Source organism: Xiphophorus hellerii, chromosome 8 (assembly GCF_003331165.1).
Source record: "Xiphophorus hellerii strain 12219 chromosome 8, Xiphophorus_hellerii-4.1, whole genome shotgun sequence".
NCBI lineage: Eukaryota > Metazoa > Chordata > Actinopteri > Cyprinodontiformes > Poeciliidae > Xiphophorus > Xiphophorus hellerii.
Window position 1 is genome coordinate 7,105,584 of NC_045679.1, and position 27,181 is coordinate 7,132,764.

General features: G+C 34.2%; 1 protein-coding gene across 3 annotated transcripts in view; it reads left to right on the plus strand.

The window, feature by feature from the left end:
• LOC116724432 (collagen alpha-1(I) chain) overlaps nucleotides 1-27,181 on the plus strand; it is an 83,793-nt gene that overhangs the window by 47,236 nt on the left and 9,376 nt on the right. For all 3 annotated transcript variants that reach the window (XM_032570132.1, XM_032570134.1, XM_032570135.1), the window contains 49 exons: nucleotides 81-134; nucleotides 864-917; nucleotides 1,186-1,230; nucleotides 1,593-1,646; nucleotides 1,789-1,833; nucleotides 1,914-1,967; nucleotides 3,048-3,092; nucleotides 3,184-3,237; nucleotides 3,317-3,361; nucleotides 4,351-4,404; nucleotides 4,739-4,783; nucleotides 4,869-4,922; nucleotides 5,058-5,165; nucleotides 6,008-6,061; nucleotides 6,276-6,329; nucleotides 6,428-6,472; nucleotides 7,350-7,403; nucleotides 8,700-8,744; nucleotides 8,896-8,949; nucleotides 10,349-10,402; nucleotides 10,502-10,555; nucleotides 10,967-11,020; nucleotides 12,207-12,260; nucleotides 12,416-12,460; nucleotides 12,763-12,807; nucleotides 13,708-13,815; nucleotides 13,944-13,997; nucleotides 14,068-14,121; nucleotides 15,371-15,424; nucleotides 16,638-16,745; nucleotides 17,576-17,629; nucleotides 18,354-18,461; nucleotides 18,565-18,618; nucleotides 18,707-18,760; nucleotides 19,803-19,856; nucleotides 19,938-19,991; nucleotides 20,080-20,187; nucleotides 20,384-20,437; nucleotides 20,525-20,578; nucleotides 20,701-20,754; nucleotides 21,913-21,966; nucleotides 22,199-22,252; nucleotides 22,338-22,391; nucleotides 22,500-22,553; nucleotides 23,538-23,591; nucleotides 23,799-23,852; nucleotides 25,167-25,220; nucleotides 25,698-25,715; nucleotides 26,436-26,489. In XM_032570132.1, the coding sequence (XP_032426023.1) occupies nucleotides 81-134; nucleotides 864-917; nucleotides 1,186-1,230; nucleotides 1,593-1,646; nucleotides 1,789-1,833; nucleotides 1,914-1,967; nucleotides 3,048-3,092; nucleotides 3,184-3,237; nucleotides 3,317-3,361; nucleotides 4,351-4,404; nucleotides 4,739-4,783; nucleotides 4,869-4,922; nucleotides 5,058-5,165; nucleotides 6,008-6,061; nucleotides 6,276-6,329; nucleotides 6,428-6,472; nucleotides 7,350-7,403; nucleotides 8,700-8,744; nucleotides 8,896-8,949; nucleotides 10,349-10,402; nucleotides 10,502-10,555; nucleotides 10,967-11,020; nucleotides 12,207-12,260; nucleotides 12,416-12,460; nucleotides 12,763-12,807; nucleotides 13,708-13,815; nucleotides 13,944-13,997; nucleotides 14,068-14,121; nucleotides 15,371-15,424; nucleotides 16,638-16,745; nucleotides 17,576-17,629; nucleotides 18,354-18,461; nucleotides 18,565-18,618; nucleotides 18,707-18,760; nucleotides 19,803-19,856; nucleotides 19,938-19,991; nucleotides 20,080-20,187; nucleotides 20,384-20,437; nucleotides 20,525-20,578; nucleotides 20,701-20,754; nucleotides 21,913-21,966; nucleotides 22,199-22,252; nucleotides 22,338-22,391; nucleotides 22,500-22,553; nucleotides 23,538-23,591; nucleotides 23,799-23,852; nucleotides 25,167-25,220; nucleotides 25,698-25,715; nucleotides 26,436-26,489 (2,799 nt within the window). The remainder of the gene's footprint in view (nucleotides 1-80; nucleotides 135-863; nucleotides 918-1,185; nucleotides 1,231-1,592; nucleotides 1,647-1,788; nucleotides 1,834-1,913; nucleotides 1,968-3,047; nucleotides 3,093-3,183; nucleotides 3,238-3,316; nucleotides 3,362-4,350; nucleotides 4,405-4,738; nucleotides 4,784-4,868; nucleotides 4,923-5,057; nucleotides 5,166-6,007; nucleotides 6,062-6,275; nucleotides 6,330-6,427; nucleotides 6,473-7,349; nucleotides 7,404-8,699; nucleotides 8,745-8,895; nucleotides 8,950-10,348; nucleotides 10,403-10,501; nucleotides 10,556-10,966; nucleotides 11,021-12,206; nucleotides 12,261-12,415; nucleotides 12,461-12,762; nucleotides 12,808-13,707; nucleotides 13,816-13,943; nucleotides 13,998-14,067; nucleotides 14,122-15,370; nucleotides 15,425-16,637; nucleotides 16,746-17,575; nucleotides 17,630-18,353; nucleotides 18,462-18,564; nucleotides 18,619-18,706; nucleotides 18,761-19,802; nucleotides 19,857-19,937; nucleotides 19,992-20,079; nucleotides 20,188-20,383; nucleotides 20,438-20,524; nucleotides 20,579-20,700; nucleotides 20,755-21,912; nucleotides 21,967-22,198; nucleotides 22,253-22,337; nucleotides 22,392-22,499; nucleotides 22,554-23,537; nucleotides 23,592-23,798; nucleotides 23,853-25,166; nucleotides 25,221-25,697; nucleotides 25,716-26,435; nucleotides 26,490-27,181) is intronic.

Sequence of the window (27,181 nt, forward strand, 5' to 3'; positions counted from 1 at the left end):
AACCCGTTAAAGTTCAGCAGAGCTTTGGTTCGACTTATTTATCATGAAAATCTCTCCATGTTGTGTTTCACCTTCATCAGGGGCCGTGGGGCCACAGAGGAGAACGAGGACCAAAGGGAGAGAAAGGTGATGAGGTGAGAATAAGACATTAATGATTAGGTGTTAAATGATAAAAGGTTTGTTGTTTTTAATTATTCTGGCTACAGAAACGATTATAGCTTCATTCAGAAGATTTTTAAAAATTCAACAACAACTGCTTTAAAATGGTTTAGAAAAGAAACATTTCAGGGTTTAATTAGCCAGCTACTAGCTAAACGTTTTCATCCGTCTTTCTGTTGATCCAAACATTTATCCAGTCTTCTTTATTTTCTACCCGTCTGTCCATCTTTCCATCCTTTATCTGAAACTCTTTTAATTTGGACTATTTTCTAACTTTTATCTGGATGAAAACTCAGTGATCAGGAAGGAAAAGATGGTTTAAAAGGTCACTGTTAAAATACAGGACGCTTTGGGTCGCCTCGTCTCCATGGAAACCACTAAGGCACTATCTACATGCCAAGAATGAGACACTTCTTTCCTACCATCACAAATACAAACATGAGGTTTGCCATTCAAACAAAGTCTGAATATGTGAGAAAAACCCCTGGACTCATAGTCTAGTATGGTGGAGGGTCTGTGATGCTGTGGGCCTAAGCATTATAAACGCTTTAGAATATTGGGTTTTCCAGCACAGTAGTGACCCAAAACGGTGCTTGTGAGCTGTTATTACTGGAAAATGGAGAACATTTTCATAGAAAACATATTTTATAAGAAACATGTACCGTTTTTATAGCATCAATCTTTTTCCTTCTTTTTGTTTTCAGGGTCTGGTTGGCGACCGCGGGCCCTGGGGGGAAACTGGTGGGCCTGGTGAGAAGGTACTCATCAATAATAATCATTATTATTGTTTAAAGCTGCTGTAGATCTTCTTCTCACTCCTTATAAATCAGATTTTTATGAGGAAGTTCAGAGTTTACTAAGTCATAATGGGCACTTAAGGTTTTAACGAGCAAATCAATTAACTTTAGAGACATAAAGAGGCTTTACTGGCTGCAAGAAACATGATTGGTTTATTATTTTGACCAAACCTTGTTGATCTATTTTAGAGGGGTTTTTATGTTTGCGTTCTTTTCTTTATTCCTGCAGGGTGAAGCTGGGCTGCCTGGTCCCCCGGGTCCTGTTGGACTTCCAGTGAGTCTCTTCCTCCTGCAGCAAACACAAATCTCTTTAGAACTTTAGACTGGACCTATTTTGCAAGCCTCTAGTCGCCATGTCTTTTAAAAACAGGAACAGAAATCCAGTAAAGACCTGTTGGCTACATTTTCAGCTTAAGCTAAGCTAACTAGTCGATGCTAAACATCCTGTTTCCTGCATTATGTCTGAAAATCTGAAAAAGATTACAATAATGTTTTTTTTTACCACAACATTGGCTCATCCTTTGAGTTTGGGAACCTTTTTGTCATGAAATGTGAGGAATATGAACACATTTTAGATAAATGGAGGCTAATGTTGTTTTGTTTATCCTATGATGATATTTTCAATCTTCGCTGCAGGGACACCAGGGGGTCCGAGGTGCAGAGGGGGAAGAAGGACCCGCTGGACCCGACGTGAGTTAAACATTTATAATTTAATCATAACTGAGAAGAAGAAGAAGTCAGAAACGTTTTCTATAATTTATCAAAAAAGTTTTATTATCCTCAATATTTTTGTTGTTGTTGAAATTTGAATTATTTTCATGTCTTCCTCCAGGGGGAGAGCGGACTGGACGGCTCCTCGGGCCCCCCAGGGCCACCAGTAAGAACACAGCTGTTTTATTAATACGTTTTTATTGCGTTAAAATGTTTTATTTAATCATAATTAAACTTGTGTTGCAGGGAGCGCCGGGTTTGACCGGACCAGTTGGTGCTCAAGGAGCTAACGGCTCGAGGGTAAAGCCGTCAACGTTGAACATTAGTCTCTGTTTCTATTGACCTTAAGTTTAATCATTTCATCATCTTATCTTTCAGCCATTTTGTTGTAGATTTCCTGCTATGTTTGGGATCCTTCTATTAATAACCAAGTCCTAATAGAAATCAAATAAATTTATTCAGAAAACGTCTGTTAACTCTTCACAGATTTTTTTGGCAGCAACAGTTTCTTCTCTAATTACTGAATAACTGGCTGCTTACCAGCTTTAAATGCCCCACTTAGTTATGGAGTTCCTCAGGGCTGTCTGTTAAGCCCCATTTTCTTGTCAGATATTTTTAGGAACAATATTGTCTCCTCTGTCGAAGAATCTATGTTCCTGCTTCATTTCCTGATTTGCGAAACACAGAGGAGTTTAGATTTAGAATATTAAACTGAACAGAAACAAAAGTCTAATTTTTGCACCTGATTTTCATTCACTCTTCCTACAGAACCATTTTCTTTTGATCCAATTTAAGCTTCTTTAGACCCACTTTTCTATACAACATGTTTAAACAGTGATATACTCTTAATTTTATGTTTTGTTTTGATTTTCTTTGCAGATAAAATCCTCAAATAATTGTGAAAAACACTTTTAATTGGCTATTTTAACAATCCAAACATCTAATATGCCTTAATATTCTTTCATTCCCGCAGTGGAAACCATTTTAGCTAGCGCTACCACAGAAGCTAACAGTCTTCCTTATCTCCGCCCTTCTGGATTCAGAAGGGCGGAAATAAGAGCCAAGAAAACTACAAACACCAGCCAATAGCCTGTCAGCTAACGTAGCGTCTAGCTATTTTAGCTTCCCAAGCTGCATTTTCTGTCAAATATTTTAGATAATCCCGAGGAAAAATATGTAATTTAGCAAAAAACTGAACCTTTATTTTTACTTTTACTTTGTTTTATGCTGTATTTTCCAATTTACTGAAGGTTTTGTAATGATTCAGGTTTTGAATGTGTCACAGAAACAAACATTAACTGGCTTTAATGTCTAAACTTGGTGAACTGGTTGCTGTTTTTGTGTAAAAAAAAATTAAAAATGTGGTTTGTTTGTTTGTAGGGCGAAATGGGCCCAGCTGGTGCTGTTGGCCCCCAGGGTCCTGAGGTATAAATTGTTTATGCTGCAGATTTTCAGTTTTTCCTCATGTTTGGATTCTGGTTCAGATGTAAAACGGCTTTGTTTTGTTCCGGACCAGGGGCCTCTGGGTCTGCAGGGACAGATCGGACCTCCAGGGCACAGAGGACCTCAGGTGAGCGCAGGTTTCTCTGGCTGCTGCCTCGTTAAAGTTGCTGCAGGAGCTAAAATCTACTTTATTTTCCTCCTAACAGGGTCATCCAGGACTGATGGGCGCTGCTGGGCCTAAAGGAGATCCTGTAAGTTAAATCACTAAAGCATTTTCATGTGACTTTGAGTTAATTCTCTGAAAATCTCTGTTTTTAAACAGAAATCCTCCATTAATAATAAAAATAATCACTTCTTTGACTCATATTTTATCGATTCTACATTTAATTAAAGGAAACTAGCTAAAGTATTCACCTCGTCTTGAGTTTGTCCACATTTTGTAACCACAAACTTTAATGTATTTTATAGAAACAGAGCACAATAGAGAGTGGAAGTAGAAATGCTTCTGTTTTCAATAAACAATTTAAATAATTTGCCTAACATGATAGTGGCAGCATCATGATCTGAGGAAAAGGTTGAACATTACGAAACATAGAGCCACAGAGAACTGGTTTACATCAAGGGTGTTCAACGTGAGGTTCGGGGGCCAGTTGTGGTCCCTGGAAGAATTTTTTGCGGCCCCCCAGTAGCCGCAATTCAACAGTAAAACCTGAAACAAATTTGCTAGAAAAAAAACTCAGAAATTTTTAGATTAATCTCAGAAATTTTCTAGAAAAAACCTGGAAATTTCTGATTTTCAAGTCAAATATTTTGAACTTTAAAATAAAATAAAAAATTCATGTTTATTTTTTCTATAATTTTCTTTTTATATTAACATAAAAATCTAAGGGTTTTTTTTTCTTGCAAATATTTTACTTTTAAAACTCAGAAATGTCCTTGTTCTTTCTTGAAAATTTCACAGATTAATTTTAAAAATTCTGATTTTTTTGGGACAGTAATTTACTCTTTTTTTCCCTCCATCTTCAGTGGCCCTAATAATAATAATAATAATAATAATAATAATAATAATCTTGTGCTATTTGGACAAATTAATTCCCCTATGGAGGTCAATGGAGAAATATTTAATCTTAAATCTTGAGTCCTATTTGCAGTTGCCATGTTTAATCGTATAAATGCATAAAGTTGAGTATATTTAACTTCCTGTCAGTTTTTTGTTTTAAACTCTGATGTTTGTCCACAGGGGCCTCTGGGGCCGGTGGGCCCCCGGGGGGATCCTGGCGTTGAGGGCCCTACGGTGAGTTCAGGTCCTAAAATTCACCTGGTTCTCAGCTGGTTTGTGTCGTTTGTAGCATTAATGCTGAAAAACCGAAACGGTTCTGTTGATATGAGGAAATCCTGCAGCCTCACGCTGCCATCTGCTGGCCAAACTCTGCCACTGCATCATAAATTAATGTTTGCTTCTGATTTTTATTCTATATTTTTATATTTCATGAATTATAGATCTTTTCTACAGTAGTTTGTTGAGTTAATTCCATTTAAAAGACAAATTTTTATTTTTTATTGTATTTGACTTGTTTTACTTACATTTTCGTGTAATTATTAATATTTGTAATTTTTACTTTTCTCAGGGTTTGCCAGGCAGGCCGGGTCATCTGGGTTTCCCAGGAGCCACGGTTTGTCGTGTTTTAGATCGACTCGTGTTTCAGTGTGAAAATATGATCGTTTTATTTTATTATCCATGTTTTATTGTCCTGACAGGGGAACAGAGGAGCCGACGGAGACAAAGGAGACGCAGGATCTAAAGGCGACAAAGTAGGAACATTTATTATTTCTTTATTGTTTAGTTATTGGGATGAAGATTTAAAGACTTTGATTTTAAACAAACTTTTGGTAGAATCAACTTGTTTGTGTTCAGTATTTTTCTCTGACTTTGTTTCTTTGTCTCAGGGAGTTCCAGGGGCCACAGGCGTCTGGGGCCCTCAGGGGGAGCGGGGCCCCGTCGGTCTGCCCGGCTTCCCTGGGGTCAGCGGCCCGCCGGGCCCTGCAGGCACTGAGGTAAAGACTGAAGGACTGCGATCATAATAATTAGAATAATAATAATAATCTACAGTATAAAGTTATCCATGCTCTTTTTTTATGACGCTTTATTGGAGCTATTGTAGTTTTTTTTTAAAAAGGAGTAAATTTTTATGTCAAAAAACTCAGAAATTTTGAGATTAATGTCAGAAATTTGAAATAAAAATAATTGTGAAATTTCTGAGCTTGAAAAGACAGAAATGTTTGACTTTTCCGAGTTTTCTCTGGAGATTTTCTGACATTAATCAAAAAACTTTTGAGTTTTTTTCTCCTAAATATGCGACTTGTTTTTTTTCTAGAAAATCTCAGAAATTTACACTGTTTCTTTCCGTACCCGTCATTGTGGAAAGTTTACACCTCTGCTTTATTTCTAACGCAGAACTTTCCACGGTTATTCGTGAACTTTTCTGAGATTATTCTAAACATTTCTGTGTTCAAAAAGTCAAAAACTTGCTAGAAAAACTCTGAAATTTTTAGATTAATCTCAAGAAATTTATAGAAATAAACTCGGACACTTCAGAGATTGAAAAGTTAAATTTTTTTGGCTTTTGGAAATTTTCTGAGTTTTGAGAGTTGTAAATTTACAGCTTTTAAATCTCAATTTTTTTTATTTCTTGTAAATATTTGACTTTTGAAACTCAAAAATAAAAATAAAAAATTCTGGAAAATTAATTTCAGAATATAAAAGTTTTTCTTGCATTCTTTTAGTCTGAAAATGTAATTTTTAATTTTTACAATCCTTACATGTTTGTTTTAATTCCATTGGCTCTGATTTGGCGTCGTAACGAAGAGCTGGACTGATTTGATATTTTCTCGTTCAGGGGACGGACGGTGAGGGCGGCCTGCAGGGGAAACAGGGCAGCCAGGGGTTAAAGGTCAGTGAGGATTTGTGTTTCTACATTGTGATCTCACAACAGAATATTTTATTTCTTCCTAAAAAATAAATAAAAACCTGTTTCCTCCAACATGGCAGCTTTTTTTCTTTCTTTAGTTTGATTTAATTCAATGTCTTGATTTGTTGTCAAGCGAAATTTGCATAAAAATATGAATTTGCGATGGAATCAGGCTAACACTCTGACCTTCTTGAAGGGGAACAGAGGACAAGATGGCCGACCTGGCAAACCCGGACCAAGAGGCAACAAGGTTAATCTGACAGAAAATATGTGAACATGTTTTATGTTGGATCAAAGTGACTCATATATTCATATATTTTCTCCACATTGTCTCTGTGTTTTCTCCAGGGTTTGTCTGGACTGAGGGGCCATCCTGGCCCACCGGGCCCAATGGTGAGTCTGTAAACCGTTAGCTTAAAGACAAACAGTTAACTAAAAGTTTTCATTTGGTGGTTAGATTGACTATAGTTGAGTTAAATTGGTTTTTTAAAACTTGAATTTTGCATAAAATTGTGCAGAAATTTTGTGGTGAGTTTTGTATAATCCCAATACACGTACGCTAATGCGCTAAGCTAATTTTTGCTTAGCTATCTTTGGAAAACGTTTAGCACATCTAGCTTCTCCTAAATAACTTGTTCCAGATGAATCCTAAAGCGCTGATTTACTTGGCTGTTTTCTAAACTTTCAGTCGAATAACAAAAAAAAAAAACATTTATCTGGTAGTTTGGACACCTACCAAACCGGCAACATACAGAGGGACTTAAAAGCTCTTTGTTTTTAAGTCAACACAGGTTTGATTCTGATCATTTTTATGAGTTTGTCTACAGACTGATGTGGAATTTCTTGGTGAAATGTTTTATAAAAATATACAGGCAGGATTCTGCTGTTTGATTTTTATGATGCCGAATGTAGAAACAAGTGCAGGTAGAATAAACTTACACTTTTTTCACTCTCCCATTTGTCTTGTTTTTCTTTTTCTTCTTTTGACTTGTGTATGAAAAGATTAAAAATGGCAAAAATGTGAAAAGATTAATATATACAGGACGTAAAAAAAATAAAAACCACTATAAAGCTCAGAAACTTTTAAATTACAAACATTTGATGATCTGGCTGTTGACTCTGCTCAAGTTTCTGGTATTTCTATGTTTTTAATGGAAAATGAATAATTTAAGTTGATTATTTACAGAAAGACGTTACAATTCAGCAGCGTTCAGATGTTTTCCATGTTTTCTTTTAGTGAGTTTGTTTGTTTTTGGTTGATTCATTTCAGGGTTTCTCTGGGCAAACGGGACCGCGGGGAGCAGAAGGAAAGCCTGGTACACAGGTTCCCATTCTCTGTCATATTCAAATCACATCCAACAGAATCAGAGTGTGTGTGTGTGTGTGAGAGAGAGAGGTGTGTATTCAGTCCTGCTTCACTTTCAGATTAAATGCTGAGATTTAACCATTTTCATGTTTTTCAGTTAAAAAATATTTCACTTTATGCATCTTAATAACTGAACTGAATGATAATTATAAATGTCTTCATGACTGTTTCTTAAGTTTAGTGAAAAGATATTTAATTTGTTAAACTCGTAAATTCAGGTGTGTTTTTGCAACGTCGCATTAGGAGCATTGTAGATAGAGGAAAATAAAAAAGAGGAAATTTTTGTAAAAATAAAAGAAAATGTTGAGATAAATCACAGGTTTTTGTTTTTTTTTTATAGAAAAAACAAGGACATTTCTGAGTTTAAAAAGTAAAAATCTTACAAAAAAAACTCCCCCATTAATATAAAAAACATAGTAGAGCACTTGTAGATTAAAAGAAATTATGAAAAAAACATTTGATTTTACTTTGATATTAACCTCTGAAATTTTCTGGAAAAACTTGTAAATATCTGAACTTCAAAAAGTTTAAAAAGTCAAATATTTTCTACTGTACAACTCAGAAATTTCCAAGTTTATTTTCTAGAAGATTTCTGAGCTAAATCTGAAAATGTTCAAAATTTTTCTACCAAAGTTTCAACATTTTAAACTCAGAAATCCCAACGTTTTTTGGAAAGTTTCTGAGGTTAATCTCAAAATCTGAGGGGGTTTTCTAGTAAATTTTGCACTTTAGTAACTCTGAAATTTCTGTTTTTTCTAGAAAATTTCTGAGATGAATCTAAATTTTTTTCAGCAAATTTTGCTCTTTTCAAACTCAAAAACTTTCACGTTTTTTCTAGAGAATTTCTGACATTAATTTCAAAATTAGTTTTTTTTTCCAGCATATTTTGCACTTTACAAACTCAGAAATGTTCTTGGTTTTTTTTCTACATATGTAAATAAATATTTACAATTTTTGAGATTAATCTAAAAATGTCCTAATTTTTGGTATTTTAAACTCTGAAATTTCCTAGTTTTTTTCTCAAAACTTTCTTGGGTTTACTTAAAAAATTCAAAGAGTTTTTTGGTGGAAATTTAAATTTCTACTTTTTTTTTTTACCTTCACTGGCATCAAATTTAATGCAGGGAGAATTTGACATGATTTCATCATTAAAATCATTTTTTGACACAATAATCCAAACAATTGTCAGATAATTTTCCTATTTGTTGATGTTTTTCATGTATAAATCTCTTTTTCTGTCTGTTTTTGTTTCAGGGTTTGCAGGGCGCAGACGGCGGCGGCGGCTTCAGAGGCTCCAGGGTAATCAGGAATTAATCACAAATAAACGAAACTTTGGACAGCTATTTAAAAAACCAGGAGCTAATTTGTTGAATGAAGCTGAGAGTAAAAACTAAACTACAACTTGAAGTTATTAATATCTATGGTTTTTATTTTCTGAACTTTTTTCCAGGGTTTTCCAGGAAATGCTGGTGAGAGAGGAGCAGACGGGCCGCCCGGGTCACCGGTACGCTGCGCTGACTTTACATTAAACTTTTTATTTATTTAAAATTTTTTCTCCTTTTTTAACCATATTTTACACATTTAGCTTCATTTAATCAGGAAATCACTTAATATTTGCCTTTCTTGTTGCAACATCTTAAAATTAACATAAAAAAAATCCAATAAAAACTTGAAACAGGTTCAATTCAACACAATGAATTGGAATGCTTGTTTTTTTTTTTTTGTCTAATTTTATTTGCAATTAAACATTATAAACATAAATATTTAACACATTTTTAAATGATATCAACCAAGTTATTAAAATCACGCTGATGAAAAGAGAAGCAAAAGAGAAAATGTTAAAATATTTCAGCGTTTAATACAGTAAACAATAATGGATCTTATTTAAAACATTTTAAATACTGGCTAAAATATCCTTAGACTAATAATTATAAGTAATTTATTTTAAAAAGTTGTTCAGTTGGGGCTTAATTGACATAATTTGGATTTCTAAGTTTAATTTAAACATTATATTATCTATTAAGATATAAAAATTAACACATTTTTAGAATTAAAATTCAATATAACTATAAATTCCAGAGAAAAATTAAATGTTGAAGGTATTTATTACACAAGTTTCATAAAGTTGCTTTTTATGATCAGGAAGGATCTCCTGTAGCAGTCAGTGTTACGGCAATTCTAAAAAGCCTCTGACTAAAGACACTGTTGTTGTTTTCAGTGTAGTCTAGTTTTATTTCATCGTGACTTTATTTCTCTAATTCTGTTAGTTTTATTGGTTTTTAGAGAGTGTTTGCTAGTTTTAGTCATTATTAGTTAAATATTGTTTAGTTTTAGTTTTTTCATACTTTGGTTCATTTTCTTGGCGCAGAATTCAAAAACGTTAAAGTCTTGTGATTTTACATAAATAAATGCATCGATTGGGTGATGAATACTCATTCAGAGGAAACTATTTTCCAATAATGTAACCAAATATTGTTGAACAACCAGCTGATTCTGGTTGCTGCCATTTTGTGGGCTAACGTTAGCGTAGCTGCCAGGAGGAATATGGAGGGCCGAAAACTGACATAAACTGCCTGCGTGACGTAAAAAAATAAATAAATTTCACTCAGTTCAAACAGCTGATAAATAGATTCAAAAACAAAGAAAATTAAATCTAGAATTTCAGTTTGTTTTATTTAGTTTTTTTAGTTAGTTATTTTTTTGTTTTTTAAACTAATTTCTGTTTTTGTTTATTTCAGTCAACGAAAATGTTTTCGTAATGTCAGTTTCTGTTACTTTCTTAGTTTTAGTTAGTTTTAGTAACCTCGGTTGTGAAGCAGCTTCATGCAGAGGACATCCAGGGTTATACAGAGTAAACACAGTAAACAGTATCCAACCCTGCTTGTGTGTTTTTTGTGTTTCAGGGGCCACCAGGAAAGACGGGGCCCCCGGGATCTCCGGGTCCACCAGGAGAAAAAGTGAGTCGTCCATAATCAGAACATGAATTATTGTTATATAAATGTGTATTTATACGTTTCTGTGTGATCTGATTGTGATTGTGTGTTTTGCATTTCCAGGGTTTCACGGGGAAACCCGGCCTGGAAGGACCTCAGGGCCCAGTTGGCATGTATGTAAGTGATTCTTCAGCATTGATCTCAAATATTGAATCAACACAAAACAAGCTCAGATATGTGCTAAAAAATTTAAAACAAATTAAAGTAAATTTTGAAACTGGACAAGATTTTTTACAAACACACCCTGTTATGAGTTTTGTTTTTAACAAAGGGGATTTCTAAAAGAATCAGAAAACAGTAAATTCCCTGTTTTCAAAACTTCTGCATCATATTAACGAAGTAGAGTTGAAATTATTATTTCAAGATGAACAAATAAAATCTCCTTTTCTGGTCATTTTGATTGAAATTAATAAACTTAAAGGCAAAAAAGATCTTTGTTTTTTTAAAGAAAAGCCTTAGCCAGAATGCTAAGCTACGCTGTTTTTGTTATGTTAATATTTCTGATAATTGATTTTCTTCTCCAATCAGGGTGTAGTTGGGGCTGTGGGCATGCGAGGGCCTCCAGGATCAATAGGAGAACGGGTAAATAAATACCTCCCTCACTCCCTATTAATAAAATAATTAACTTAAATATGGATTGATGTGAGGAGTTAACTTGATTTTAGCTTAAGTAACTGTTTAATCTACTCCTGGATTGATTAGCTGTTAGCCTGAGTAGTGGTTAGCCTATACCTTAGTTGCAATTAATTTAAAAATATTAACTTAGCAGAGATCTTGACTGCTAGTTAGACTTAACTAGCTTTTGACCTGAGTAGCAGTAACGATATGTGTTAGCTTGAGCAGCTGCTATCTTTACCTGTAACTTGAGCATCCTCTAGTCTGATCAGCTGTTAGCTTGACTCCTGTTAGCTTTTTGTTTGACTGTTAGCTTTATTTTATGTTAAGCATCTGGTAGGTTGATTGGCTCTTAGCTTAACTTTTTCCTAGGTAGCCTTAGCTTGATATTTAACATAAGTAGCTTTTAGTGTTACTCTTAGCTTAAGTTCCTGTTAGCTTCGCTCTTCGGTTAGGCATCTGCTTGACACTTTTTATGGCTTTATAGCATTTAGCTTTACTCTAAGCTGAGGTAGCTGTTAGATTTACTGTGAACTTATGTGTCTGGTGGGTTGTTTGGCTTTTAGCTTGGCTCTTACCAATGGTAGCAGTTAGCTTAACTTTTAGCATAAGTCTTAGGTTAATCATCTGGTAAGTTAATTGGCTGTTAGCTTGACTTTTTCCTGTGTAGCTTTAGCTTGACATTTAGCATAAGGATTCTTTAGCTTTATTGTTAGCCTAAGTTGCTTTTAGCTTTACTTTTCAGTTAAGCATCTGGTAGGATGATTAGCTGTTAGCTCAACTCTTACCATAAATAGCTTTTAGTTTGACTTTTAGTAGAAGAAGCTTTTAGCTGAACTGTTAGCGTAGTAGCTGTTAGCTTTACTCTTAACTTGAGAGCATCTGGTAGGTTGACTGGTTGTTGGCTAACGTTAGCTTATATAGCTGTTAGCGTTGTATTTAAATATTTACAGTTTCAACCATCAGGGGTCACTCTGACTGCGGTCAGCTGAAATAAAATTAAAAAAATTGAATTTCTTGATGTTCCATTAATTCTCATGTTTTTTTTATTTTGTTTAGCTTGTTTTGTTTTATCTTTTGATGATTTAAAGTAATGGAATCTGTCAAGCTAAAGAAAATAGACAGAAATTCTTGAATTTCTTTATTTCCAAAGGGTGAACCGGGGATAAGAGGATTACTGGGCCCTACTGGGAAGCCGGGTCCTAAAGTAAGTATCTCTGTTTAATTTTTTATATTTTTTGTCTTTCAAAAAATCTCTGACTGCTGAACTGCAACCTGGAGGGTTCATTAGTGTTAATGCAAGAAGTTTTAAAGCAATAAACAGGTTTTAGTTGTTTAATTTCTTATCTGATCTCTATTAAGGGTCTGCCAGGTTCTCCTGGAGAGAAAGGACCTCACGGATCTCAGGTGAGAAAATGTATTTAAAAATCATTGAGATGTGAAAAGGATTTTCTCCACTGAAATGTCTCTTTATGAGAAAAGTAATTTCAGAATGAATTATCTCTGTCCTTCAATTAAAAATCTATTTAGGGTCTTTAATCATCACAATAATGATATAAAATAATTTAAATGTTATTAGTATCTGGAGATCAGGAGAACTAAGGACATGAATATTTATCAATTGGAAAAAATATTAACATTTTTTGTACAATAACATTATAGAGTTTACCTCTGTTTATTTAAAAAAATTATTTCTTTGTTTTTATTAGGGCCGACCTGGAGATGAAGGACCCAAAGGAGTCCTGGGACCGCCTGTAAGTTTGTACCATATATTACATTTATTTTATTGTTTACATTTGTGTTTTTAATACATGCAACTTTTTTTTGTCCTTTTGATTATTTTTCTGAATCACTGCACAGGGCATGTTTTCATTTCATGTTTGAAATAAAACAATGGTTTATATATCCACAAAATGGCAACTATTGCTGAATTTAATTTATTTATTTAAAAAATATTCACACATTATTATTTATTTAAAGGAAAGAAAGGAATTCTGCTTTTAATTTCAACTTTGCAGCTGCTCAATTTTCTTTAAAATTGATAGATCAACACCAGATAGATTAGAATTAAGGTCATTAATTTACCTTTTTCCAAAAATGTTTTCCAGTCACTTCACAATCTCTTGTTTGAATGTGAATTCTTACAAAACTAAATTTCATCTTTAATTTATATTAAACTCATTATCTTAATTTAAAAAAAAATAATTTCTGCAGAGAGATTTAAGTATTATGTAATAATGTAGGGCAATAAATCAATAACAAGGCAGCTAGCTTAGCTAGGCTGGTGGAATCCACTGAATCACTCGCTCTTTGGTTGCCTAGCAACGACCTGCTGAGTAACTGACGCAGCAGCAGTTTCAGGTTTCCCCTCAGATCCTCAAAACTGATTAAAAATAAAAAATAACAACGTGGAGAGAAAACTGGATAAAACCGGGATGGTCTTAACAAAGTTTGGAAATATTTTAGACATTTAAAATAAAAAACTAATCAATAATTATCGATACGAACTGATATGAAACAATTATATCGTGATAAGTTTTCAGCCATATTTTAACATTTCAACTTTATTATTTAAAGTTTAGAAACAAATCTAATTAAAAATCTATACAAACAACTTTCTGCTCACATTTTGATTTTTTGAAAATATTTCTCAGGGCCCTCCTGGTCTTCCAGGTCCCAGCGGTGGGACGGGCAAAGCTGGACCCAGAGGAAGCATCGGGCCCCCAGGGCCTCAGGGGCCGCAGGGGCCAGCAGGAATCCCAGTGAGTGGGTACCTACCCTTGACTGCTGATTTATTAAATACTTTTCAGTTAAATAGATTCATAAAGAACCTTAGTTTATGTAAAGTTGTTAAAAAAGTGACAAAACATTTCTGCTTTTTGGTTTTTAGGCCCCACAAGGCGCTGATGGCTCAATGGGACCAGCAGGAGAAAAAGGACACAGGGTAAAACATAATTTATAAAGTTATTGTTATTAATATATGTGTGGATTTACTGAGTGGATTAAACCTCCAGGGTTTCCCCGGACTGCCAGGCGATCCAGGAGCCCCAGGACTGAGCGGACCGCAGGTTGGTTTACTTTATGTTTTTAAGATGTTACAAATTTCAAAATGAAAACATGAAAAATACTCATTTTTACTAAAGATATAGGTTTCAGTTCCAAACTGCTGGTTAGCAGTGGTTCAAAAGTTTCTGCTGTAAAACCGACAGGACAAAGAGCACTGCAGTTAAACTTTTTATTTAATTCTTAAAACTAAAGTCATATTCAGTTTAGAGAAAAACCACAAAAACAAGTGAAGTCACAGTTTATATGAAGAAATCAATAAAATTGGTCATATGAGCAGAATTTGAACCCTGAGTCTGATGTAATTTATTTTTATGAGAACTTTAAGATGCTTTACCTTTAAATCAGAATCAGAAATCAGATTACAAGCAGTAATGTAGAAATGTTGCATATTAATTTGGATCTAGCTGCTACTTTTTGTGATCAAACCACATAAAAAATGTATTAATTAGCAAAAATTGGTCATAATCCGGTGTTCTCCCCTAAAGGGGACTTGTTATAGAAAAATAGTCACATTTTGCACATTTTTATTTTTCCATTTGGATCTTAACTGGTTCTAAAAACCAGTTGAGATCCGTATAATTAGAAAAAACACCCAGCTGTTTGTAGGCAATAAAATATAATAGCATTAATAAGTTAATGTTTTCTGGGGTCTGAAAGAAGTCTGCTGAATAAGACAGCATGAATTTATGGAGCTAAAATGGGGCCATAAAGTTTGTCCAAAAGGGAAAAAAATTGAAACTGTAAAAGATTTGAATCTCAAAAATTATTTTGAAACTGAAAAAAGTTGTTTTTACCAGTTTCAAATCTTTTTTTTTTTTGTCAATTTAATTCTTGTATTCCTTTGAACTAACTTTATGGCTTCAATTTAGCTCCACAGGCACCGCTCGTTACCTAGCAACCCCAGTGAAGCCCAGCCCCGTTACCTAGCAACTCAAGCTGAGTTAAAATTCTACTTTTCACAGATGTACAGTTGTATAATTGAGGTTTGGAGCCATTTTCATGTGTGAGTGTAAACAATGAGTTAGGGGGCGTGGCCAGCAGCAGATTATTAGGATTTAAAGCGACAGAGACCCTAAAACAGCTAAAATCTCGTTATCTACAAATGATTTTGTGCAAAAAATGTTTTGTATAGACCATAAACCTGTCCTAACTTGTTCAGGGAAGCGTAATAGATCACCTTTAAGAGCCACCATCATGTTCATATGCTTCGTTGTTGTGGAGAATAATTTTGGCATAATTTTGTCTCTTCAGGGTCTTCCTGGTCTTGGAGGAACCGAGGGTCCAACTGGAAGGAAAGGAGATCAGGTCAGTCAGAACTCATCCATGAATCTGTTCAAAATATTTTATTAAAATATCAAATGCATTTTGTACTTGTAGACATTGTTGTGAGGGAACCAAACTTGTAAGTTTCAAGGCAAAAATAAAGAAGTTTCAGTTTGTTTTTTTAAATTAGCCTCATTTTTCCTCTGCTGCTGCTGCTGCTGGTTCAGTGACTTTGATAAAATATTGTTTCTGTTATTCAGATGAATCTTTCCCCTTTGTGCTGATATGAAATATGCATAGATTGGTTGATATATAGTAACGATTAATCGAATTAATTGTTGAAATAATCATTAACTAATTTAGTGATTAATTAATTGTAACTTAAACAGACTCAAAAAGGCTTTTTCCTGAAAGAGCAACACGTTTAGAGCAGTAATCAAGCCAAAATTGTGCAAAAAATAAACTTTTTAAATTTAATATATTTTTAAAAAATGTCTAAAGATATACTTCACCCAGTTCAAATTCTGTAAAAACAAATCTCCTTTTTCTGTCCAGTTATTATAGAGTGAATCCAGAGTGTCCAGCCCTGCACTGTATTGATGAAAAGTCATCCGCATGTTAGAAGTTTTGTTTTTATCTGCAGATCTTTAGCATCTTTTGCTACAAATGATCACTAAAGGAATGTTGTGTTATTTCATTTTAGGCAACAAAAAATGTTTATTTTATTATAAAAAAGGATTTTAATTATTTGCATCCTTTAATTTCTAACATTGTATAAAAAATGTCAAAATGAAAAATCTGCAGAATGTTTTTATCTGATTAATTGTCAGAATAATCGATTAATCGATAACTAAAATAATCGTTAGTGGCAGTCTAATGTGTTTTTGATTGATTTATTTGGTATTACTGCTTCCCCCTGGTTGTAGGGAAACCCAGGCCCTGTAGAGGTTTTAGCTGTGTAACAATGACATCATAAGTGATTAATTATTCATTTAATGAGCAACAATAAATAATTTTCATCAAACTTGAATTCAGTGTAGTTCATAATGAAGTAACAAAATTATTTTGTCTTCCTGCCTTAAAACTGAGATGTTAGCATGTCACGACAACAGTCTTCAGTCAGAAGCCTCTTCAGAGTCACTGCGACACGGACTGCTACTGGAGATCCAGCACCACCGTCTACAACGACTCTTAGATGATAAACAGAGATTGAACCCTGTATTGTTACCAGGTTCTGCTTCTTCTGCTGCTTCAGGGGGATCTGGGTTCGTGTGGGGCGCTTGGAGCTCAAGGACCCGAAGGGGAACGAGGATCCGAGGGAGATAAAGGCCCCCAGGGGCCACCGGGGCCAGCCGGCAGAGAGGTGGGTTCACCAATCTGGGATCATCATCATCAGTGCATTTACTGCAGCTGGAGTTCAACCCCTCACAGATGAAAATGGGTTTTAGGATTGTAGAGAAATTTTCACTTGTTCATAAAGCATGAAATTAATTTTTTGCGAGGAAGAAAGAAAACATTTGAACCTGATTCTGTTCAGGTAGAGAGAGTCTGTAATTTATTTTTTATCCTCAGAAGTATGAAATATGTGGAGCAGGAAGTCATTAGTATGTATAAAAAATCACTCAAGTAAAAGTAAAAAGTATTTGTTAAAAAAGCTGCTCATGTACTGAGTAACTGATCAACAAAATGAAAATAATTCATATTTTAAATAACATAATTTCAAATTAAAGTAACATTTTTCCAAGTCAGTTTATTTCACTTTAAAACATCTGAAACAAAAACTGCAGGTCTGGTGGAACAAGTTTTTTTCATTCTGTGAATGATAAAGTTTTTCTTTTTTTTTTCCAAAAAAGTTACTCAAGTAAATGTAACTGAGTAAATCTAACTAGTTTCTACTAAACTCTAAAATTGGCACATTTAGAAAAAAATCTGAGAAATACGTTTCAAACACAAATTTCTCTGGATTTCAAAACAAACGTCTACAGACTGAAATTTTTCCTCATTCTTCTTTGTAATTCAGCTTAAGCCCAGTGGCTAGTTAAGGGGTTTGTGAGTCAGTCGATCCAGACTTTGACTAGGTCATTAAAACTCATAAAGATGCCTTTAGTTTTGTTTCACAGTGTTTCTGTTATGAACAGCTTCATTGAGTTTTTTCAGTGGAAATCAGCCTCAGTGGTTCTGGTTGTTCTGCAGGGGGAAGTCGGGCATCCTGGTGAACCTGGAGACCCTGGACCCGAAGGAGAGAAGGTAACGGTCATGAAACGATTAATCGATTAATCACGGTTAATCGATTATTAAGATAATCGTTAACTAATCTGGTAATCGATTCAACAAAAGGCCATTTGGTGAAAAAACAACCCAGTCAAAATAGATTCAGTTCATCACATTCATGAGTTTTGTTACCATTTCTTTGAAATATTTATAATTTTAAATGGGCAAAATTTAAAAACACAAACTCTAAATGCTGACAACAACAAATGATCAAGCTTTCACGCTGTTATTGCTTTTAGGCAATAGAATGTTTATTTTCTTGGTAAATTATTTGTTTATTTGCATATTTTAATGTAATTCTAATATTGTATAAAAAGTGGTTACATAAAACAATCTGCAGAAAGTGATAATTTTGTAAACTGAACAATCAATTAATTGTCCGAATAACCAATTAATTGTTTGAATATCCTATTAGTCGTCCAAATGATTGATTAATCATCCAGATAATTGATTAATTGTCTGATTAATCGTTCGAATAACCAATTAAACATCCAAATGATTGGTTAATTGTCCAAATAACAGATTAATTGTTTGAATAAGCAATTAATTGTCCGAAGAATTGATTAATTGTCCGAAGAATCGATTAATCGGCCAGATAATCAATTAATCGTCTGAATAATCTACAGTTGCAGCTCTAGAGCTGATCAACCAGTCATGAATTGCTGAGGAAGAGGAAGTTGCTTCTGTTTGTTGTTGCCAGGGCGATGTGGGACTTCCTGGTCAGACCGGCCCAGAGGGCCCCTGGGGGTCCATCGGGGAAAACGGGTCCCAGGGGCCAAAGGGAGAAAAGGGAAACAACGGGAGAATGGTGAGAAAACATGATATTTCTGAGTAATGGGGTTATCCTGTGATGAAAAATGAAAGTTTGTGTTTGAGTTTTTTGTTGCAACAGGAAGTTTGTTTTGTTTCAGGGTGAGCCTGGAGCAGCCGGTGACCCGGGTCCTGGAGGTCTGTCAGGGCTCCAGGTGAGCTTCTTACCTGGACGAGGTTAAACGTCTCTGCTGGGTTTTACCAGCCCGTCTCACTGGTTTATTCTGGTTCTGGTCATTTTAGGGGATCGCGGGTCGTCCAGGACGACCAGGACCAGATGGACCACCGGGAGAGAAGGTAACACCGGCGCCATTTTCCATCCTGATCAATAATTTTACAATATTTGGGATTAGAGCTGAAATTACAGCTGAATGTTTTTAAATATCGACAGAATCAAATTAATTAATGCTACATTTATCTACGTGTTTAGTAAATTATTGCATTTGTCGCCTGCAAACTATTAATTTTTAAAAGTTCCACAATAAAAAAGGTAAATATATACATTAATTATGTACCTCATATAATTTCTTTATTTAAAATTTGTACATATGGTTTGCTAATTTTATTTTATTTAGGGTTATAATTATAATTTTAATTAATTTCCTCATGCAATTATGTTTTTAAATAATTAAATTTGATTAAATTATTACATAATCTTGGCCTAATGTGTATTAAATGTTTTGTAATTAAATAGATTAATTAATCATTAAATAATTACTTAAATGTAAAATTTACCAAATAACATGGACAATAAATACATAAGTTTTTCTTTTTCTTTTATTTATTACATTTTGCACAATAATTATTAAATAAAACTAAATGATAAAAAAAACTTATGTATGATTGTAGAAAATAATGTAAAAAAGTTTTAATTTCTTTTTAAGTAATGACATTTAAATAAATATAGATTGTTTAATTTGTTTTAGATCTGCATTTAAATATTGATGTAATGTCGTAATTAATTTTTCTATTTATTTATTAATACTAAGCTTCAACATTTAGTAAAAAAAAATAATTAAATTGTCCGAGGTGTAAATAAATAAAATTATTTATTTTATATAACAAGGTAATGGGTGGATTTAATTTAAATCATGTGATGCCACTTTTTAATATTAAATTTTCTAATGGTTATAGTTGCATTCTTATTTTTGTAATGAAAGTTTTTTGACATTTTGAAACAAAATTATCTAAATATCATTTTAGTGATACTTTAAATAAATCCATGCTTGTTTTAGTCCATGAAGTTCACCTAAACCTGCTGCAGAATTATATTTTTAAAGCTGAAATGTAAAAATTACCATCGTTTTGCTGTTAAATGATGAATATCTCACCTTGTTAGGGGGAACCGGGGCCAGCCGGACTCTCTGGACCTCCAGGATCAGACGGTCCTCAGGTGAAATATGGATTTTAATCGTTCTGTTTCTACAGTTCCCCTTTCAGTCATTTATTATGTTTATCCTGGTGACTCTGTTAGGGGGTCATCGGACCCAGAGGGGTCAGAGGAGACGCCGGCGGGTTTGGACCGCCTGTGAGTGACTAAAATATCAGAAATACAAACAGCGTAGAGAGAAAATTCACCTTATGCTAAAGATTATGACCTTCTGTTTCTGTCAAAGGGTCAAACTGGTCAAGCTGGACCAAAGGGGGATGAAGGAGCCAAAGGTGAACCCGGGATGTTAGGGGTCACAGGTGAACCAGGAGTACCAGGCCCACCAGGAGAACAGGTTACCAAGAGTTTATTTTAATAATATGAGTTAGGGTAAACCATGAGGGGCGTTATGTTGCTAGGTAGAGAAGTTTCTGGGTTTCGTGGATCTGAACTTATATCAGTGGAAACCAAAGGATGTCTAGACGGTCGCATCGACTTTCATCACTTCTGTAACTTCCTGCTGAATATTTGTTTGTAAAAATCCTGTTCAGGATGAAGACGGTCTTCCAGGAATCCAAGGTCCTTCAGGTCTACCAGGGTTGGAGGTGAAACCATGAATAAAATCTACTAATAATCCACTAAAAGCTTCATTCTTAAACCGTCTTACTTTGTACATTCTGACTCAATTGTAGGGACCCCCGGGACAGATGGGAGCTCAGGGTCCCCCCGGCCTTGTAGGGGCTCCTGTAGGTATCTAAGCAAAAACAGATGCATAATGTTTGTTTTAAACAAAAACAAGTAATCCTCAAAGGACAGTGTGTGATTGCCCAGTCTGACATCAAGCTAACAGAACCATTTTGGTTTGCAGGGAATATATGGAAAACCTGGATCTGAAGGGAAACAAGGCACCAAAGGAGAAAAGGTCAGATTTTCTAAAGAGCATATATCATCACTTAACCTTTTTAAATATGTACAAAGGTGTAAAATAAAGACAAACGTTAAGCTCTCAACAATGCAAGTAGGAGAAAAGTCATAATGTGACATTTGGAGTCCATAAAACAATGTTCTAGCTAAAATGTTAATGTCTCTTTTATCAGATATTAGTTACCAAAATGATGATTTATATGGTAATTTAAGGAATTAAAATGGGGTGGGGGATTAAGATAAATGTTAAGAGTTCAGGGTAGAGACATAAAAAACCAGAACCTTATGAAGTGATTTAAAATCACTTTTCATGAGTTTAATCAGCTTAGTTCAGAAAAACTGAATGAAAATGCTGAAATTATCCATCCCAAAAAGTAATGAAAATACCCATCTATTTGTTTTAAACGTCTATCTATGTACAGCTAGCTAGATATCTAGAGCTAGCCAACTATCTACAGTAATCTACAGCTGTCTACTTACAGCTAGCTGTAGATAGCTACAGCTACTTAGCTATGTATCTACACCAAGCTAAGCTAGCTAGCTAGCTGCATATCTAAAGTAAGTTAGTTTTCTATTTACAGCTAGCTAGATAGCCACCGCTAGTTACACTGCATATCTACCTGTAGCTACCTAGCAGCTGTAGATATTTTGCTATCTACAACTAGCAAGATATCTACAGCTCTTTATCTACAACTAGCTGTCTGTCTACAGCTAGCAATCCATCTATTACTGCAGTAAAGATTTTATTTTATTTATTCATTTCTAATTTTTTTGTGGTCTTCCTGTCACTGCGTATATATTTTTATTTACATTCAGCCAAAGCATTTGGCAATAATTGCCTAGAATTCCTTTCATTTATGGTGAAACTGTTTCATTTACCCAAAAAAGCAGGAAAATCCAAATAAAGATATCCGAAAAGCAAAACTATTGACAAAAACCAGCTGAAAAACTTACAACAAACTTTTTAAATAATGCATAAAAAGTGATGGTTTAAAACCTTTGCACAGAACTCTGTGTACTATTGAGAGTCTTCTGACTCTTCTTACACACATGTCTTACTAAAGAAGCAATAAAGACATAATTTCAGGCTCATATAGAGACATTAAATGTAAATTTTCTCTTTTTAACCTCTTCCCTCTGCGTGTTGCTCCAACAGGGAGATGATGGTGAAATTGGACCTTCAGGGAAAACCGGTCCCATGGGAAGGAGGGTAAGGTGACCCTGATTCTCTTGCACATTTCAAATTTCTTTTCCTTTAGAGCAAAACGTGCAGAGAGTTTGTCCCTGTTCTGAATGTCATCTTGGTGAATAAAGTTCCTTTGGTTTGGGCGGTTTGCATAAGAGTAAACATGTCTAAAAGCAGAAGCTTCATGCATTAAACATGGCGCAGATTGTTGTGCATTTCTCTCGTTTTGACACAAACACGTCGAACATTTCCTCAGGGGAGACGGGGAAAGGCTGGAGTCAGAGGGACCAGAGGAGACCGAGGACCAAAGGTGGAGAATACAGAAACATTACCGGGAAGTTTTCATGCATTTGGTTAAATCTTATCTGACAGTTTGTGATTTTTATGTCATTTAGGGTGAAGCAGGAGAAAAGGGGATGACAGGCCTGCTTGGCTGGCCAGGAAGCATTGTAAGTTTATTTCTTTACTTGATAAAAATGACTTTTAGCAAAAGTGACTCATATATTTTGATTTATTTTCTAACTTATGGATTTTTTTGTGTTTTTATTCCCACTAAGGGAATTCCTGGGCTACCTGGAGATCTGGGGGATCAAGGTGAAAAGGGAGAAGAGGTAAACTAGAGTGATTAAACTTGCTGAAAATCAAAATTTTTTTACATATCTTCACATAAATTTAATGAACTTCAAAATGGATGACAACTCACCAGGCCTGGAAATGAAGCACATTTCAAAATTATATTAATCCCTGCAGAATCTCTACACATTTTATCAGAATTTTATGTGACGGATCAACAGAAAGTAGTGCATAATCGTAAAATGAAACACAAATGATGCATGTTTATTCATGAAAAAGTCATTAAAAAACATTTTTATACTTCCGTTTGGGTCTCCACTGCTTCCAAAAACAACCCAAGTGCACAATAGCAAAAAAAACTTTAAAACTTTGTTTATGGTGTCTGAAAAATGAGCCGTTTGTCAAATCAAGTTTATCGATACTGCAGCATTACGGAATTGCGCCCGTTACCTAGCAACCCCAGTGGAATTCCGCCCGTTACCTAGCAACCCAAGTGGAGCTCCAGCACGTTTGGTCAGCTGGGTTTACCTCAGTATGCTCTGTACAATGGCTGCCGGAAAAGGCAAATGTTTTTTCTTAACATCCAAAAACCACTTGCTGCAGTCTTGTTGGTTGTGCAGTAGGCTCCAATTCTGCTTTTCAAAGATGTGCCGTTGTATACTTGGGCATCTGTTTGCAGCCATTTTCACATGGGAGTGTAAACGTTGAGTTGGAGGCGTGGCCAGCAGCAGATTATTTGGATTTAAAGTGAAAAGACGCCATAAAACAGCTTAAATCTCATTACCTAAGAACTGTTTTGTGTAAAAAATGTAATGAACATGTTTTGTATAGGCCATAGATCTGTTCTAACTTGTTCATTAAAGCATAATAGGTCACCTTTAACAGAAGTTTAAAGCAAAGTTAGGTTTTAAAACAATATCCCAAGCTGTGAAACCATTTTAGGTTTATAATGAGCCATTTGTATTTTACAATATTGTTTGGAGTCGTGATAAAAAGTTAAATTCCTGCGTTTTGGTCTTCAGGGTGAGAAAGGAGACATGGGAATACCTGGACCACCTGGACCTGAGGGCAAAAAGGTACCACTGTCTTTTTAAATGGAAAAGTTTTTAACGTGTTTCATGTTACAGAGTTTAGATTGTGATGTCAAGGGAGCTTTAGGTCCTCTTATGGAGGGTCCACAGGGTTTAATTATTGATATGAGAAGCAATAAAATGCTGCTCTAACAAGAAAAATACGTAAAGAAAAGTCTGAAAAGTGTTATTTGACGTTATTTAATATTCCAGGGTAGTCGAGGTCCAGTCGGATTGACCGGTCCAGCCAGCCAGAAAGGAGAACAGGTACTTCTTAATTATTTCATAATATACAAAACCTTTCACATCCATAAATAGACCCTCAGTTCATGCATATCATGTATATTTAGCATTTAAATGTCAGACTTTTAATGACGTGTTGGTCAAATATTCCTCAGACTTTCTTAAAGTTATAAACGTTGGCCAACAGGTGCAACAGAAAAATACTTTTCTAACAGGAGATAGAAGCTAAAGGGAAAATACTACAAATAGCAAAGACAGCAAGTGTAAAATGCTGCAGAAGTCCTCCAGGCCACTAGTGGGAGTCGATCGCTAAGTCTTGTGTGATGAAACTCTCAGGAAAAAGATGGGATGTCCAGAAAAAAGTTGGAGGAATAAAGAAAATGTGTTATACTTCATGGTTTTTTTTACAGTATTATAAAACAGCAGCATATTTAATATCTGCTACTCCAGACGCCGCCTAGTGGTCTGGAGAACTTCTGTTTTGTGGCGAGGGTTTGTAGCCATTTATATTTGCTCTATTTCCCGTGATTATGGCATTTTTTGTTCCATTTTTTTGTGTTTTGGAGTTTGCACCATTCCTGTGTTTACAGTAGGACTAAAACGATTAATCGTGATTAATCGATTACTAAGTTAGTAATCGATTAATCACGATTAATCGTTAATCGATTAATATTAATCGATTACTAACTTAGTAATCGATTAATCATTAAGGATTAAGGACCCCAACAAAGCTAATTTACTGAAAGAACTTAGTATTCAGAACAGTAATTAAACTGTAATTAAAAATAAACAGCAATTCAAGTTCAAAAAATACTTTGATCCCAAATGAAAATTTAATGTTAAACCAATTAAATTAAACCAAATATAAACATTTTGCATTTAAAATAATAGAAAAAATGTTTTGGTCTGTAATTATCTTTGATCCAGAAATCATCAAGTGGCCTAATTTAACTTCATCAGGTTCAAATTTTAAAAAATAAAATAAAATCTCCTATTAATCACATTTTGCTGTCCAATTATTAATCAGTAAATTAAAAATATATATTTTTTTCTCAATGTAGAGAATATTTTTTATCATTAAAAAATGAATTAAATTGTTTATTTCAATTGTAACAATGTAATTGTAATATTGCAAAAAAAGGGCTTAAATAATAAATCTGCAGCATGTACCAATATTTTATTTGATTAATCATTTGTAGAACTAGATTAATCGATAACTAAAATAATCGTCACTTTGAGCTTGATTTGCCGCTCCTCCACCTTTGGATTAAATTTCATTTTGTAAATTTGAATTTGTCTAAAAACAAACTTTTGTCCGTCTGGTTTTGGTGTTTCCAGGGAAACATCGGTCCGCCCGGGCCGAGAGGAGTTCTGGGAATGCCCGGCTTACCCGTAAGTAGCTTCTTCATGCTGATCACATTATAGACATAATCAGGAAAATTACTGTCAAAAAAGATGATTACTAAATAAATTGCTGTAATTAGCAACTTATGCCACTAGATGTCAGTATATCCCACAAAATGGATATACTTTAGTATATTTTAGTAGAAATTATGTAGGTTTTCTTTTTCATTATGTAGATTCAAAATCATACATGGACATAATTTATATAAAGAATATTTTCTATTAGCAAACTAAAATCTTAATTCAGAACCATTTATTATGTTTATTTCCTAATGGATTAGAAAAAACCTGCAGAACTTAAATAAAGTTAAGTGATCTAAATGTTTTCTCTCTTTGCTGTTTTAAGAGTTATTAGAACTCTTAAAACAGTTTATGATGTTAAAACTGTTAATATTGTGATTATATGAATGTTTTGTTTTATTGTTTGAGAGTTTAAAGTTTTATCTCCTCTTTCTTTGTTTGCAGGGATGGTTTGGATTAAAGGTATGATGTCATCAACAAGATATATATTAAATGCTAATATTTTTGTTTTAAAAGATTTAAAGTGAGCATTAGAATATAAAGGAACATATTCATATATCCATAGCAGGGGTCTGCAACCTTTATAATCCAAAAAGCCATTTCTGCCCTCAGTCCAGCTAAATATTACATGACCTTTGTAAAAAAGACAATAAATATCTACAGGAAATTTGTTGTATTTTAGTCCTAATTTTGGGTTTTCTGTTTTATTTTTGTATGTTTTTTTAAAGTTGTTGGCTTCATAATGTCCTGTATAATAGCAATATGTGGATATAAATACAAAAGACTGATACTGTTACTGTTTTTTGTGGGAACTAAATGAAATTCTTCCAGTAAAAATAATTTAAAAATATCTGAGACCTGCTTTTGTTTTAGTCGCTTATCATTTGGAGTTTTAAAAGCTGTTATTGGCTGCAGACCTCTCATATACAGTATATATATATATAGTTAAAACCAGATGTTGTGGAAGGAAATCCAAATTTGACCCAAATTATAAGTTTTAAAACAAAGTCATCCCCCCAAAAACAAATCGACAAAAAAAAAAAAAAAAGGTTCTCGCCAATTTTCCCAGCATTTAGCAAATAGAAACAATTTTGTTAGTTCTAACTAAGCTAAAAGTTAGGCTAGTTTTAGCGACGGTGTTTGTACTTCTAGATCACTAAATGTTATTTATTTTTCTCTTAGGGGTTGAAAGGTTACCAAGGTCAACCTGGACTTCCTGGAAGGAGAGGCCTCCCAGTAAGTTAACCGATCGATCGATCGATAGATAGATAGATAGATAGATAGATAGATAGATAGATAGATAGATAGATAGATAGATAGATAGATAGATAGATAGATAGACAGACAGACAGATAGATAGATAGATAGATAGACAGACAGACAGACAGACAGTCTTTTCTGCTGCGTTTGTGCAGCAAACATATCTATTTGTGTTTCTTTTGTTTTGAGGATTTTACTGAAAGTTATTTTGTTTTTTGTAAATGTGGGATGATTGGTTGACCTTTCATGACCTTTATGAATAGCTGACAGCTATTCATATGTTTAAAACGATTCCGGCACAAACAGAATTTTTTTGCTGCACAAATACAGAATTAATGGCAACCATTTTGTTTGATTTTGTAATGTGGAGTGGGGAGGGAGGTGCCTGACCTTTTGACCTTTAAACTTTTATTAAAGTCTTCGAAACAAAAGCAGCACAAATGAATTTTTTTGTAGCACAAGTTTGACACCTGCTTTTGTTGATGGACATCAAATTTGTTTGATTTCATAACAAATAAAATCAAGAAAAAGGTCAAAAGTTGAACTTTTAAACTTTTACTAATATCTTTAAAATGATGGCGACACAAACAGACGTTTTTGCAGCACAAACTTTTGACACCAATTTTGTTTGGTTTGTGTTGCAGTTTGTATATTAAAAAGCTGTATTT